Source organism: Chaetura pelagica, unplaced genomic scaffold, assembly GCF_000747805.2.
Source record: "Chaetura pelagica isolate M959 unplaced genomic scaffold, ChaPel_1.0 scaffold275, whole genome shotgun sequence".
In the NCBI taxonomy this organism is placed as follows: Eukaryota; Metazoa; Chordata; class Aves; order Apodiformes; family Apodidae; genus Chaetura; species Chaetura pelagica.
In genome coordinates, this window is record NW_009953486.1 from 8,906,447 (window position 1) to 8,921,145 (window position 14,699).

A 14,699-nucleotide genomic window follows, 5' to 3' on the forward strand; every position below is an offset into this window, starting at 1 on the left:
GAGCTGCCGTGTCTGTGCGGCTGGACGAGCCTGCTCCCGTAGGGCCAGAGGCCATCCCAGACGTGTCGTGAACGCCTTAGAAGGAAACGAATTATTTTATTGTTATTTTCAGTTTTTTTAATCACTTCTGCCCATTTGGGAATAGAGATGTGTTTAGGGAGGACTCCAGTTGGAAAGAAGGTTGCTTCAAGCCAGCTCCAGTCTACAAAAAGGCTGGGCAGTAACCCCAGGCTAACAACCATAGTTTTATTTGAGGTATGTATAATTAGATATTAATTGGGATGATCAAATGTCAGTGGAGCACAGTTACTGTGTGAGCATATGGGAGCAAAAATGCATCCAATGCAAAGATCACAATACAAATCGGTTGGTTTCACCAGCATTCCTTGTTAGTAGTTAAAATAACTTTTCTGGTGGTAGGAAAACACATTGCACATCATGCAGCACTGTAAAACCTAAGTTCCTCCTGAAAAATATCAAAGAGCTTGAGAACATAAGGCTTTGTCAGTTGAGTGGCTGTAGGAATCAGTGTCCTTACACATTCACTGCTGCAGGACACCTGGGTCAGAAATTTTCATGCTTCACAAGGAGAAAAGCTGTTTTTTCTTTTAAAATAGCAGTGAGACACAAGCTGTCCAAGAAGGAAAACAGGAATGCTCATGGCTTTTCCACCCTTCATATTAAAGAACTGCAGGAAACATCCCTTGTCTAGTACTTTGTATATCAAAACTGGGCCTGGTGAAGTGCTAGACTCGTTGCACAGATGGGCCTGGTGTAGTTTTCCCAACCTCATTATGTCAGTACTGCATGTTCTGATCTCTGCTATTTTGATGCTGAGCCTCTTTTTTTTCCCCCCTCTTTGCTGAGCAGACCTCTGCCAGGATGCAGCTTTTTGTGCTGCACGTGAATACATTCAGATGAGGGGTTCAGTAAAGGATGATTTGAATGCTCTGTCTGGTCTCCCAACACATCCCAGGAAGAGCAGGCATCATAGTCTGTCTTTTATATGGCCACATTTTTTGCCCCTCCCTGTAATAAAAATACTCTCAGTTGATTATTAACAAAAGTGATTTACCTGTGATACAAAGACATTCGTTTGGCATGAACTTTATGCCTGGGGGAAGATTTTTTTGGGGGATAACTCACTTATTTCCACCTGGACTCTAGCCAAAACCAATGCTGCTTGCTGGAACAAAAAGGTGTTACCATGTAAGTATCTTGTACTTTGGAACTGTGTGCCTGTCTCCACCTGCAGCTCTCCTGTGCCAAGTGCAGTAGGTATGTAGCAGGGCAGTGCTGTTCAAATGGCATTAAGACAAGGCTACTGCCCTTAAATTTAAGTTCTCCATACACTTATCAGTATCCCTGCACACTTCTGGAACTTGTCAAAGGAATGTTATAATGGTCTGTGGAGGCTGAAATCCATTGGGTGACATTTTATTTTACATTGGTCAGTTATAGGAAGCAGCAAGTAGTGATGGCAGCAGATGGCCAGAGCACAATTAGGTCTGGCATTATAGAATGTTAATGTTATCTGAACATTTGCATAAAGATTTGAGCTGAAGACCAGAGTATATGGTTCATCAGTAGATCTAAAGGAGGCTGAAGTTACGTGCTGCACAAGGTCAGCAAGAACATCACAACTGGGAAGTAATTTTCCTTTTTCCCTCCCTGTCCTTGCAGTGTGTCTTACTGAACTTGTTGTACCCACGCTCTTGACAGATGTGGAAGATTTCCCTGTTCAGATCTTACCAGTTTTCATTTCTAGTCAGTTATTCAGCAACACGTAGGAGCCTTTGAGAGAACCAAACCAGAGACACAACTAATGAAGTCAAATGTCTTCTACTATGAGAAAGCAAGGAAGGTTCCTTGCACTCCTTTGAAGTCCAACCTTCCTTGCTTTCTCATAGTAGAAGGCATCAAAGGGGGTTGATTGCTTCCTGTCAAGAGGATCTGCTGGGAGTCATGTCTGTGTGACAGTGGGTGCCATCAACACCCTGCAGATACTTGTGTCATCATGTTTGTACCTGAATTATGGAGAAGGGTTTTCCATTTCTTTTAGAAATCTCCAAAGCTCTTACTCCCTGTAATTATAGCACTGTTATTTTAAATACCACTTACCTCAGGGACATGTTTAATTTTGGAATGAATTGCCCATCCAAAGATGAGGCATGTACACATGTTGCTGGAAGGTTGAACTACAAACTCGGTACCCATCTTCTGCTTTTCCTGATACAGTTTGAGTGGAATTAGAGGGTTTGTGGCTGAGAAATGTGACTGCAGCCTGTGCCACCAAATCTGGCTTTACATTAATTTCTCAGAGAAACATGCAGGTCTGTTTACCTGCATCTCTGCTTGACTTGTCAGGGGACCAGTATGTCAAACCAGTAACCACCAGCTTTCTCACCAATTACTCTACAGAATGGAAGTGTTTGTCTGACAGATTCTGATGTTTGCTGGGATGAGAAAGGCAGTACACAAAAATCAATGACTTAATTAGCAGCAGAAGAGCAGGTCATTGAGAGCAGCAGACTTCAGGCCAACGTAGGCTTATTAGTTCTGTCTCGTCAGTTCAATATGTTATATAAGCCTGATTTTTTTTCAGCATCAGTTTTCATTTGGTTTCTGCAGACTTTCAACACAGTTACTTCTGATCTCTTCTGGCTTTGTCCTAAACAGCTCCTTGAGATTGGAAACAATCAAAACTATGAAGCAGATGTAGTAACTGCCGAGCAGTGAGATGTAGCTCCCCTCAAGCTCCTGCAGTTTTTTGAAGAGCATTGACTGTATGTTTTACTCCTCAGCTGTGACTGAGATGTAAACCTCCAGTTCTGTGTGTCCATCTTGGGAGGTCTGTGGACATACTGACTTCAGGTGCTGCTCCCAGCATGGTCACACCATCCCCTCCTTGCTGCATCTCCCACTGAGAGCAGCAAGGCAATTACAAACTAATGTGCTTTGCAGGTTCTGACCTGTACCTTTGATGCTCTGTACTTGGTTCAGAGTCTTGTCTACACAGGCGTGAAGCTTTTCTGGGGTGGGAAGTAAGCAATTGTGACTTTGGTACCTGTGTACACACTGTTCTGCATTTGTAAGAGAGATTGAAAGAACTTAGGATGGATGGGGGACAAAGAAAAAAATTACATTAAAAAAAATGAAATGCTGATGGTGGGATGTAGGGTGATTACAATTTCTGGCAGCTGGTACCCCTGGCTGCAACTGCTGGCTAAGATCCCTGCTCCTTTCTGCATCTTCCCTCTTCCCTGTTCTGACATGGCATGGCTCCGTCAGTGCTAGAGTGGAGCATTCCTATCCCTCCTGTTCATCACCTCTGTGTTTTGCTCCTAGCTGCAGGTAACCTTTGTTAGATGACTTCGGTTGGTGGCCTAGGAGTATTTTTAGCTGTAGGCTTTGCTTGTTTCAGACTGTGGCACACTGATCCATGATTAGAGTGTGGCTTTCATCTCCTCTGTGGGAGGGACCAGTTCTAACTGATAGTTGCTTCTTTGCCTTTTCAAACATCACTCCTTTCCTTGTATCTTTTTTCCTTCTGGCAAACACTTCCCTCTTTTGGAGCTCAAGCCAGCATAGCTCTGCAAAGCTCTCTCCAGGCTTCTAACAAGGTAAGCAATGGAGAATCAAAAAAAGAATTTTAAGTATTCCTTTATTCAGCTTCATTTGAACGGAATAATGGTAGGGTGACTGTTGATTGCAGATGTTTTGATGAGGGCAATGATTTTTCATACTGCATTTAAGTTCTGTTAAGTCCATGTCATTGAACAGTCCTTTGTGTTTCCTTGCAAACCTCCTAATGGTGCAGATATTAAAAGGAATTGACTGAACAACTCAGTCTGCTGTATACTGAATTTTTATGTCAAAACTAAACCTGTGAAGTTCTGAGGAACTCTTATCTTCAGCAGTCAGTTTGAATTACATTTAACATGTGCATAAATTAGTTACATTACTGAGGAAGGTTGTTCGATGAGAAGCAACATTCTAATGCTTTGTGCTGCTATTTTGCCTGTATAATTGATATGTTAAGCTGGTTTCTGGATCTCTGTCTACTAGGTCTTTGTGCCCTTGCAGTTCCCTGTGTGATTTCCTTTGTGTGTCCTTATATGAACTCATTGACTCGCATCTAAAGATAAATATGTCAGTGAGCTTGATAAAACAAACTCTGCACCATTCCTGAACTAAACTCTATCTTGTTTGTAAATGGAATTCTGCATGGAGGACTTATCTACAAATTGGACCACTATTGGCAAAGTGCAGATCAAAGATAAAACTGACCTTTCAACAGCAAAATGTAAACTCTGTTGGAGCTACTTGTCTCTGGACTTCAACAAGCAGGGTTTTTCTACAGAATAATCACATTCCATCAAAAGAAGAGGGAAAGATAAGATGGTTGTAATAGAAATGCTCCTAGAAGCTGTGCAACCCGTGAGAAAACTGGAACTGCTCTAAATCTGCTTTGTTTCAATGTCCTGTTATTTAAAATGGGCTCTTATGACTTAAAAAAGCGTTCCTCAGGTGTACTTTGTTCATGTGCAGATTTTAGTGAGTGATTGGAGAAACACCACTCTCAAATTGTTTCCTGCATTGAGCACATAGTCTGAATTCAGTGCTGAGTTAAGGGGGTGGTTTATGAGGTTTCAGAGACTCAACAGGGAAAAGTGGGATTGGTTCTCTCCATGGGGGATCTGATGATTTGCTTATGTTTGTGGTGTCTTGGCACTATGGTACTCTTCAGTGTAAGGAGAAAAAATGCACATCCCAAATTCCACTTGTCCCTTAGCATCCTCAGGAGGTTTGCAGAAGCCAATGGCAGTGCAGCCTGTCCCCATGGTAAAAGCCTCTTGGGGAAGGCAGAGCCAAGGTAATGGTGCTTCACAGGAGCTTGGCACATGGCTGCCCACAGGCTGGCGCGTTGAGGGCTGGGATCTGGAGTCTGTGTCACCTTTCAGTAGGAGCCAGAATCCACTAGTTTAAAGACAGTGTTTGAAATGGAACTGAGCTGCAACCCAACTTCACTTGTAAGTCTGTAAGAGGTCTCTTTCCAGGAGACTGGTTTAGCATTACATACCCTTACTGAGTGCCTTGTGGATGGATGAGTTGGGCTAGAACTGGAGAGGATCAGACTTGCTGGAGTGTGACTTGCAGATGTCTAGCAGGTTAGACATTGGGTTGCTGGCTTTACTTTCAGAGCTTTGTTGTGAAATAACCATGTTTGACTTGATATATTGGATGAATTTTTTTGCTAAAGTGGACTGTCTTCAACTGGAGGGATGGACTAGGCCTATCCCAAAATAATTTTTGTCCTTGCAAGTAGGAAGCTCTGAAACTGCTCATGCACCTGATGGGAATTTGGATCTGCATCTCATTGTCCTGGTTGAGGAGTTAGTATAGGGGACTGGATTCCCTGGTTGATAGTGTGGTGGGTGGTACTTTGATTAAAACTCAGGCTGAGCAGTGTACTCAAGACATTCTCCATCCAGAGTTTGTCAGACTGGAATCTTCAAAGGAGTGAGCCAGGGAAAGGGCTAGAGCAATTGCTTTCAGTCTTGTGGTTCTCTAATAGGGCTGTAAAAGCTTGTGTAATGAACAGAAACCTGTGAAAGACAATTGTAAACTTATTGTTCTTGTTTGCTTTTTATTGTTCTTCTGGAAGTTGTTTTTAGGCTGTTGAGTGTCAACATGAAAACTTCTCTCTGAGCAGTGAGAGTCCTGGCTGGAATTTAGGGAGCAGGAGAGGAACGTTATTGCTCAGTACTGACAAGAGTAACAGTTCTGGGTCTGTCTGAAAGGGAGTCTGTGCACCTGGAGAGATTTTAAAGATGAATTTGGGGCATCTGGGAATTTGTGAGGTATCGAGGTCCATTTACAAAGGCAAAGAAACTCATCCTCCTGTGAACCCATCCTTAGGTGGCTGAGCATAAGGTTGGTAACTCAAAAACCCAGTTAAGTACATCTCAGCATTATCTTGTAGAAATAAGCAACACTCAAGCTACCTCACTGACATGCTCCTTACTACTTTTTTCATTTCTTAAGCTCTTCAGAGGCCTTGTGGTCGTTTTTCTTGGCTTCAGTTGCCAACTGCATTACCAAAAAGAAGTTGTTTCCATCTAAGCAATTAGTTTTGCAGTGACCATCATGTGGGCCATGTCCCATTTAGTTTCTGAGAACATCAGTGTTATTTGAAAGGGCTTGAAAACCTGAGACTGCAGCCACTCCAGCTGTGTAGAGCTGTCTATTGTATGTACATTGATGCATCTATATAAAAGAAGAGCCACGACAGTTTTTTGACAGAACACTGTAAGTACTTTGCAAAGTTACCAAAAACTAAACATTACTGAGCATGGTTTATTTAAACCCACAGACACATCTCCTGAAGTCTGCAAAAAAATCCTTCTTGTCAGGAGGAGCTGTCCAGTGCTTGGATGCTCCCAAGTGGTTACTATTGTCTGAGAGTGGAGGAGAAGCAAAACAAACACAAACAAAAAAACAACAAAAATGTTTTGTTTCTGGGTTGGAACATGCACTGTATCCCAGACTGAGCTGTGGCCACTATAGGAAAGGGGAGAGATTCACACAGGGAGCATGTTGTGCTGTGCTTAATGCCAGAACGAGTTTTGCTGCGTTTTGAAGGATAATCCTTATGTGTCTTCAGGGTTGTGATTCTTCATATGCACGTAGAAATGACACATTTGGCAAAAGGTCACATTTTTAGAAAGAAACCCTTGGTGTTACTTCATTAGAGTTGGTAGATTTCCCATGTCTTAGTGATGGTGAGTTCTGCTTCGTCCTTCAGCAGTCCCTTCCATGGTGCCTTCAGTCAAGAGATGTATCTCTCTGGTTTTGTTCCTCACCAATTGCAGGAGAGCCATGGATAAAAGTGAGTTGGTTCAGAAAGCCAAGCTGGCTGAGCAGGCCGAGCGTTATGATGACATGGCTGCTGCTATGAAGGCTGTCACTGAGCAGGGACATGAACTGTCCAACGAAGAAAGGAACCTACTCTCAGTTGCCTACAAGAACGTGGTTGGTGCCCGTCGCTCCTCCTGGCGCGTCATTTCCAGCATTGAACAGAAAACAGAGAGGAATGAGAAGAAACAGCAGATGGGAAGAGAGTATCGTGAGAAAATCGAGGCTGAACTGCAGGATATCTGCAATGATGTTCTGGTAAGAATCCAACAGCAAAACTCAGAGTATGTAGTGCTGCAGTGCTCCTCAGAGGGGCTGAAGGGATCTTAGTAGGTGCTGTAGACTCTTCAGCACCTCAGCAGGGGAGTAATTTTGCATACTTGAGTCCAATTCTGGCTTTTCAGTAGGCTGGTTTGTTTCTTAGGGATTTTGATATGAAATAGCTTATTTTTTAATAGAAAAAAGGCAAACAAGGTAATGTTGGAAGACCTGGAGCTGCTGGCTGGGGGTCCCTATGGATACAAATTTATATCTGGGGCACTGGCATAAGTCCTGCGAAAAGCCTGCCATGTAAATTACTTTGTTAATGAACTCTGACATCCTGAGCCTTGTTTAGTACCTTTTTGACACAGAGAGCAGTTGTACTTCTTCCTCCTAACCAGCTTCTCTATTTCTTTCACTTCAAGAGGGACTCATTCTTTTCATTGCTGTTCAGTTTGCTAAAGCTCTGTCCAAGGCTGCCATCAGTGCTCTCAGTGCATTCCCTCAGAAGGCACATGTGCTGACTGTGCCACTGCTCAGCTTTTTGGCTAGAGCTGCAGATAGAATCAGTGGGTGATTTCACAGCTGTGCATGGAATTCGAGTTTGTGGCAGCACAAGTGACCCATGGGGCTTGTGCTCATGTCAGGCTGCTGCTTTCCTTAGCCTGGTTGTAGATTCAAGTTTGTGTCTGTACATTTCAAGGAAAACCTTTGCAGTCGTAAACGCTGGTAGTCATTAGGTTCTGCAGGAGTGAGTTGTGGATAAGCTCAACATTGCAAGGGTTGTGCTTTCCAGGGATTAGGATACAAGCAGTTCATCTTTTTTTCACTGAGTTTGGACAACAGTAGGCAAAGGGATTAAGGCATGATCATACATCAGTCAATGTTAATGTTTTACCAGTTGATGCTAACACAGGCTGTGCTTCAGACCTTATTTTTATGACATGGAAAAAAGATACAAAAAAGTAGTGTTTCCTTTCTCAGGAACTCTTGGATAAATACCTTATTGTCAATGCCACACAGCCAGAAAGCAAAGTCTTCTATTTGAAAATGAAAGGTGATTACTACAGATACCTTTCAGAGGTGGCGTCTGGGGACAATAAGCAAAGTAAGTAGAGATTAAATCATTCATTCTTCTGGGGCTGAGCTCAATGAAAAATACTTGTGTTCTTTTCCCCTAACATGAAGTTTTATTTAATTTTGCTGCTGCTCTGTAGTATTGGAGATGGTGCAGTGCAAGTCACTTTTAGAGAGGGACTTCAGTGAAATTAGTAGAAGTGATTGGCAGATGTTCATCAAATTAGTCAAATTCTGCTTGCAGCCCTCAACCTCAGTGCCTGGTTTTCAAGCACGTTTGGCAGTTTAAAATACTTTTCCTGGAGAATGTGTTTTCTTGTGCAAAATGCTTGTCCCAATGTGAATTCAGCTCACAAGTCTTCACTGATTGCAAGCTTTCTGCATGCAAACATGGGATATTGTGTTACTGGGTCCTAAACCAGTTAATCCTGAAATGTTAAGAGCAATGCTGAACTGTGCCTGAGTCCGTGTCTTGCAAACTTAGTTTGACACCGTTCTGGAGCTGATTGTTACCTATTAGGCAGGGAAGGACTGTTGTCTTTCCTCTGAAACCCCAAACTGGAATATAAAGTTCATGACCTACCTGCCAAATATTTCCTTCAGTTTAAACAGGTAGTGCAGATATCTCCTCTTCCCCATATGCTTTTGTCTGGATCTGTTATTGAGAACTACTGCTTTTTCAGCTAGGGTGGGAATGAAGGTTTAATCACAGTACATTTTTACTTGGGTAGAGCTTCTGTGCATTTCAGTTGGTTGGAATTCATTTTGAATATGTTTCATTTTAAGACTCTTAAAATGTTAAATGTGATTTCCACAGCTAAAGCTTTATATGAACAAATATTTCTGCCTTAATAGTTCAGCCAGAGGTAGGACTTTACATCTAAAAACACTAAAACATGTGTCTGTGCATGTGTAATTGTATGAATTTCTGGTGACACAATAGTCTAGGCCAAGGATATAATGGTTTCCCCCATGAAGTGCAGTGATGTGCAGTGCATTAATATGACTGTAATTACTTCTTGCAGCAACGGTAGCAAACTCTCAGCAAGCTTACCAGGAGGCATTTGAAATTAGCAAGAAAGAGATGCAGCCAACACACCCCATTCGACTTGGTTTGGCTCTAAATTTCTCTGTCTTCTACTATGAGATACTAAATTCTCCTGAAAAAGCCTGTAACCTGGCAAAGACGGTAAGGAGACTTCATATCACCAGCTTTTGGGGGGGCTAAGGAGATCGTTACATGGCTGCAGTAGCATTTTGAGAATGATTGTGCTTTTTCATATCAAATTCCTTTAAAATGCTGTCATCTTTTAAACTATTGTTTAATAGTTTTCAGGTAAGTGAGCTAGATCAGCTTAGCTTAAAGGTAAGTTAATTTGCTGGTGGGGCAGTTGAACCAGTGAAAGGGGAGACAAAGTGCTTTTTGTGTCTATGTAACTTTATTAAAAGGTGCTTCTGTCAAATTGGAAAATACTTGGATTAATCTAGTACTTGTAAAGGGAAATATTTACTTAAATTTGACCACTTAGCAAACACATGAAGTGTTGTGTTTGGGACTGTTGTTGTAAAAGTCATTGTGAGTCTGTGTTCTTCTGTCTCCAGAGAGCAAAAAGCTTGTGTGATGGGTTGTGACAAGCACATAGCTAGTCATTTTTGTCTTGGCCTTCTCCTTAAAATATGATTAGAGCCTTCTAAATGGAGCTTTCTGCATCTGGGGAAGTTACCTGGTAATAACTTTATTCAAGTGGCATTAGGTGAATCGTTGTGTTCTTAATATGTACTTTCATAGTGCTTTGTAACAAGAGTGTTTTGCTGTGCAAAGTTGCTTTTTTAGTTCATGTGCTTGCTTCTGATTGAAAACTGAATAAAGAAATGGCCCTTATTCCTGGCTCTTAGCTCTCAGACTTTCAACATGAGTGTTCATGCGTAAGAGATCAATAGGAAGACTGACCTTATTCATCTCTAGTGAAACATGCCTGATTTCCTGTGCTGTTTTGAAAGGAAATCCAAAACCTTCCACCCCACAGTCAGCAAACCTGTCTTCCATTTTCTTTTCTACTTCCTCTCTGCAATACATATACCAATTTAATGGTAACTTTGTCTTACATTGCCAGTTTAGACTGGTGAGGCTGTCACTTTTCATGAAAGTATTGCTTTTAAGTGTTGTGCTTAAACCTGACTGAGCTGTGTGAATCATTCATGTATGTGATACAAATTAGGCATGACAGAGTGTGCTGGTCTCTTCAGGACTTGGAACTGGCACAGTAGTAAAGTTGTTCTGGGCTTTGATCTGGACACCCCTGAAGGCTTCTGTTTTCCCACTGGTTGTCTCGTGTTGTGGTGCTCACTTTGGTTTACATTTCTCCTTTTGATGGAAAGTACTGGAAGCTTTTGTCACAGCATTGGAATAGCAGTGCAGGGAATTTGTGAGCTCTGGAAGCAGAAGGGAGTTTGGAGAGTGGAGTGTGAAGGTGCTGTCTTGTGTCCTTGTAGGCATTTGATGAAGCGATAGCAGAGCTGGACACGCTGAACGAAGAGTCTTACAAAGACAGCACCCTCATCATGCAGCTGCTTAGGGACAACCTCACTGTAAGTACCCCGGGGCAGGGTGCTACACTGTGTGCTGCCACTTCTTTAGGCTGCTGGACTCAACATCTGAAGACTTGGCTAGTTCTGTGCCATTAAAAGCCTTTTCTGAGGCATTAACTTCATGTCTTAACTGCACTGCTTTTTGTAACCAGACCAGTTAGATAGACTTGCTTGTTTAAACAAGAAATCACTGTAACAAACTCAGCTTTTAACAGAAAGTCCAGTTTGTCTGTTGGCAACACCCAGCTTGTCTTTTGTGTCGAGCTTGCAGACTTGGGCTGGCTCTTTACTTGTCATCCTTTGCCTGTTTCCCAGTTCATCATCATTTAGCTTTACTGCTCAGTTCAGTTCTGTGTTGCTCTCAGCTGAGGGTGTTTCACAGCACTGCTGACTGTGCTCTCTCCCTCTCCTGACAATGAACCACCTGCTTTCAGTATAAACATGTCCTTGTGTTTTCTTACAGCTATGGACGTCGGAAAACCAGGGAGATGAAGGGGATGCTGGGGAGGGAGAGAACTAACGGCTGTTGGGCTTCACTCTGTGTTTAATGTCACCCTGTATCCTACACATATATCCCTTTGTGCGACAAGCAAAAAGAATAGTACATCGACTTTCACAACCTCAACGTAGCAAAAACTGTCTGTGGGGTAAAAACGGGTGGTTGATGTTTTGTGTTCTTGCAGCAGAGGTCGGTTATCCCAATGGCATTCCGGACTTTTCCTATTAGGAACATTTACAGTTCTGATTACCGTGTTTATATTTTGAACTGAACACTGTGATTACGGGTTTTGTGATTGCAATTGACTTTACAAAACTCTTTATTGGTAGAAAAGGAAGACACCCAATTGTGTAACTAGGGCGAGCTTAATTTGGCACCAAAACAGTCGAAGTACAATTCTGTTGTAAAGTTGTACAGAAAGTTATAGAGATTCTATTGTGACACTGGGGCATGGAAGGAGAACAATCCGATGGATGGCATTCCAGTTAGTGACACTGCTCTGAGTTAGTTTACCAGGCACACTCTGTAGACATTTGTAACCAAGTCTGAGGCACTGCTTTCAGTCAAAAGCTCACTTTGTCAGTCCTGTCTTTCAGGGTTTGTTTTGGGAATGAGGGGAATGGGGGAGTTAGCAGCTTGATTTCCAAATTCTTTATACTGGCAGATAACTGGGATTTGACTCCTAGAAGTGCTTTCATGCCCATAGGACATGCATAACTAAGCCCCTTCCCACAGCAATAACACCTAATGATACCTTTGATATTCTTCAGTAGTGAGAATTCTTGGTTTGCTGCCATGGACGTTGCAATAGGAGAAGATTCAATTTTTTGAATGGCCTTATTAGTTTGGATGATACCATGAAGTGATCTGCCACTTTTGCATTACTTTACTCTTAGGTGAATTGAAATCTCCATGGTATTCCCATTTTGGATTTCTTCCCATTTTGGATTTATCCTGAAAACCTTTTAAGTAATCTACTCAGCCATCTCTAAGTTCAGCTTATAGAAATTTTTCTCCCTTGGGCCTCTCTTCATCCCTGACCCTCTCAACTGTTTAAATTCCATTAAAGCAATTTTGGACTCCCACATAAATGTCATCCTTCTGTTGATTATGGGTGATGTCAGGAGGGTGGCCGAGACCTGAGCCTGCTGGAGGACAGGTTTCTTTCTTGGGTGTTTGACAGCCACCAATGCTGTTGCAGCCTTCAGCTCTTATCTGCCTTTTTGTTTTTATTCAGTACCAAGAACTGGCTCAAATATCCAGGATTTCCCATTTATTGTACTGGAATGCAGACCTACACATTCGTAACGCTTGTAATATTTCAGCTCCAAACCTCCTCACCTAGACCTGTTCCAAACATGTCCCATTAAATAAAACCCAACAGGAATTGTGTGAATTAATGCAGTGGAAAAGATGAAGAGCAGTCACCTGTCAGTCTCGTGGCATCATCCCCTTGCCTTCACATTCCACTTAGCTATAGGATCCACCTGTTTGTCTGTCCATCTGTCTGCTGAAGAGAATTTCATGCACTGATTTTAAAAAAAACCTCCCCTCTACTAGCTGAACAAATCGTGCAGTTAATACTTCTTGGCGCTTGATAAATGCAGTAGTGAATGTGGAACCGAGCCTGTCTGTATATCTGGTAGCTCTTCTTGCTTTGTTTTTACTGACCAGTATTCTGCCTAAAGTTTGCTTCTGTGACGGTTCTATTGCCTAGCACACACGTGGTTGTGAGAATAGCATAGCAAAAAGAAATACCTGGTTATTGATGTACTAGATTTGTGTATGTCTTTTAAACAGTTCTAGTTTCACCTTACACAAAGTAATCAGGAGAGTGTAAAAGAATTCAAAAGTGAATAATAAACAAAAATTTTATCAGTTGGTTTGTGTCTGTTCTCTTTGCTGGTGGAGCATCTCCCTTATGAAGAAAAACTGAGAGAGTTGGGGCTCTTTAGCCTGGAGAAGAGAAGGCTGAGGGGGGACCTTATTAATGCCTACATGTATCTGAAGGGTGGGTATAAGGAGGATGGAGCCAGACTCTTCAGTAGAGTCCTGCCCAGTGACAGGACAAGGGGCAACGGGCACAAGCTGGAACATGGAAAGTTCATATAAATATGAGAAAAAACTTCTTTACAGTGATGGTGACAGAGCCCTGGGACAGGCTGCCCAGGGAGGCTGTGGAGTCCCCTTCTCTGGAGGATGCAGTCTTGTGGAATGTGCTGCAGGAGATCCTGCTTTAGCAGGGGAGCTGGACTAGGTGATTTCTAGAGGTCCCTCCCAGCTCTGACAATTCTTTGTTTCCGTGAGTGCAAAAAAAAATCTGTGGTAGTAAAATCACCACTTCTATTAAATGCTCAGATCTTTGTGTCAGTTGATTGATGGATTGCTAATAATGACTCATTCTTTTGCTGAGACACTTCCCTACATATCCTCCCAGTTTCTAGTAAAGAACACTGGTTCTCTTCACGTTTCTAGTTCATGCAACACATTGTCATTGCAGGAAGAAATACAACTATAAATTATTTGCCATGAGTCATTGTATATTGTAGGGCTAAACACACCATGCACAAGTCTGTTAGTTACATGTAAAGCTTTTTTTCCTCAGGGAATCACTGAAATGCACCCTTGTGAACACAGGGTGAGCTCCTCAGCTGGCCCTCTGTCAGTCACCTGCACATCCCTGTGTACTAGTGAGCCCAGCCTGTGTGCCCTCCAGGTACCTGCTCAGCTGGTGCTGTCAGACCACTCCAGGGAGTGCAAACACAGGTGGGACCTGCCCTGAAATGCTTCTTGAAGGGCTGGAGAGGGGGTTGATTGGGGCGAAAGCAAATGTCCCTCCTGAGCCAGGGTGCAACCCTATAAAGACAGTCATGCTGGGGATGCTGCTGGTGCAACTGCCCTTCCCATTGCCCTGGGCTCCTGTTGCTTTGTATCCACCTTTTCAGCAGCGAGTTTCTTCACGGCCAAATCACCCTTCCTACAGGTACCGTTAGGTCCAGCACAGCTGGGGAGGGAGCTCCGTGGATGAAGGTGACCTTAAGACACCCACATGTCATCCAGACAGGAGGTGCCAGCAAGTTCTGTATCCCGTGGGTCCTCGTTAGGCGTTGAGGGACTTTCCTGTGAAGTCTGGGAGCTCTCAAGGGGATAACGATGCAGGGTTTGTACCGAGCTGGGTGAATCCTGCCCGGATTTGTTAACGTCAGGGAATTACCCACCGGAACTTGCAGGTGGGTTCCTAAACAACCCGTGGGTGGGACGCGCAGCATTAGCAACCCCTGCCAGCGCCCGGGGGCAAACACGGCCCGTGCCCTGCCCCGGGGAGCCGAGCGGGCTCAGCGCAGCCCTCCCGCCT

At 43.1% G+C, this 14,699-nt stretch overlaps 1 protein-coding gene across 1 annotated transcript; it reads left to right on the forward strand.

The window, feature by feature from the left end:
* Positions 1 to 6,878: 6,878 nt before the first annotated feature.
* Positions 6,879 to 13,222, forward strand: YWHAB (tyrosine 3-monooxygenase/tryptophan 5-monooxygenase activation protein, beta). Its single transcript, XM_009998697.1, has 5 exons — positions 6,879 to 7,176; positions 8,164 to 8,287; positions 9,282 to 9,445; positions 10,750 to 10,845; positions 11,309 to 13,222. The coding sequence occupies exons 1-5, from the start codon at positions 6,883 to 6,885 to the stop codon at positions 11,363 to 11,365; spliced, it is 735 nt and encodes a 244-aa protein (XP_009996999.1). The 5' UTR covers positions 6,879 to 6,882; the 3' UTR covers positions 11,366 to 13,222.
* The last annotated feature ends 1,477 nt before the right edge of the window (positions 13,223 to 14,699 follow it).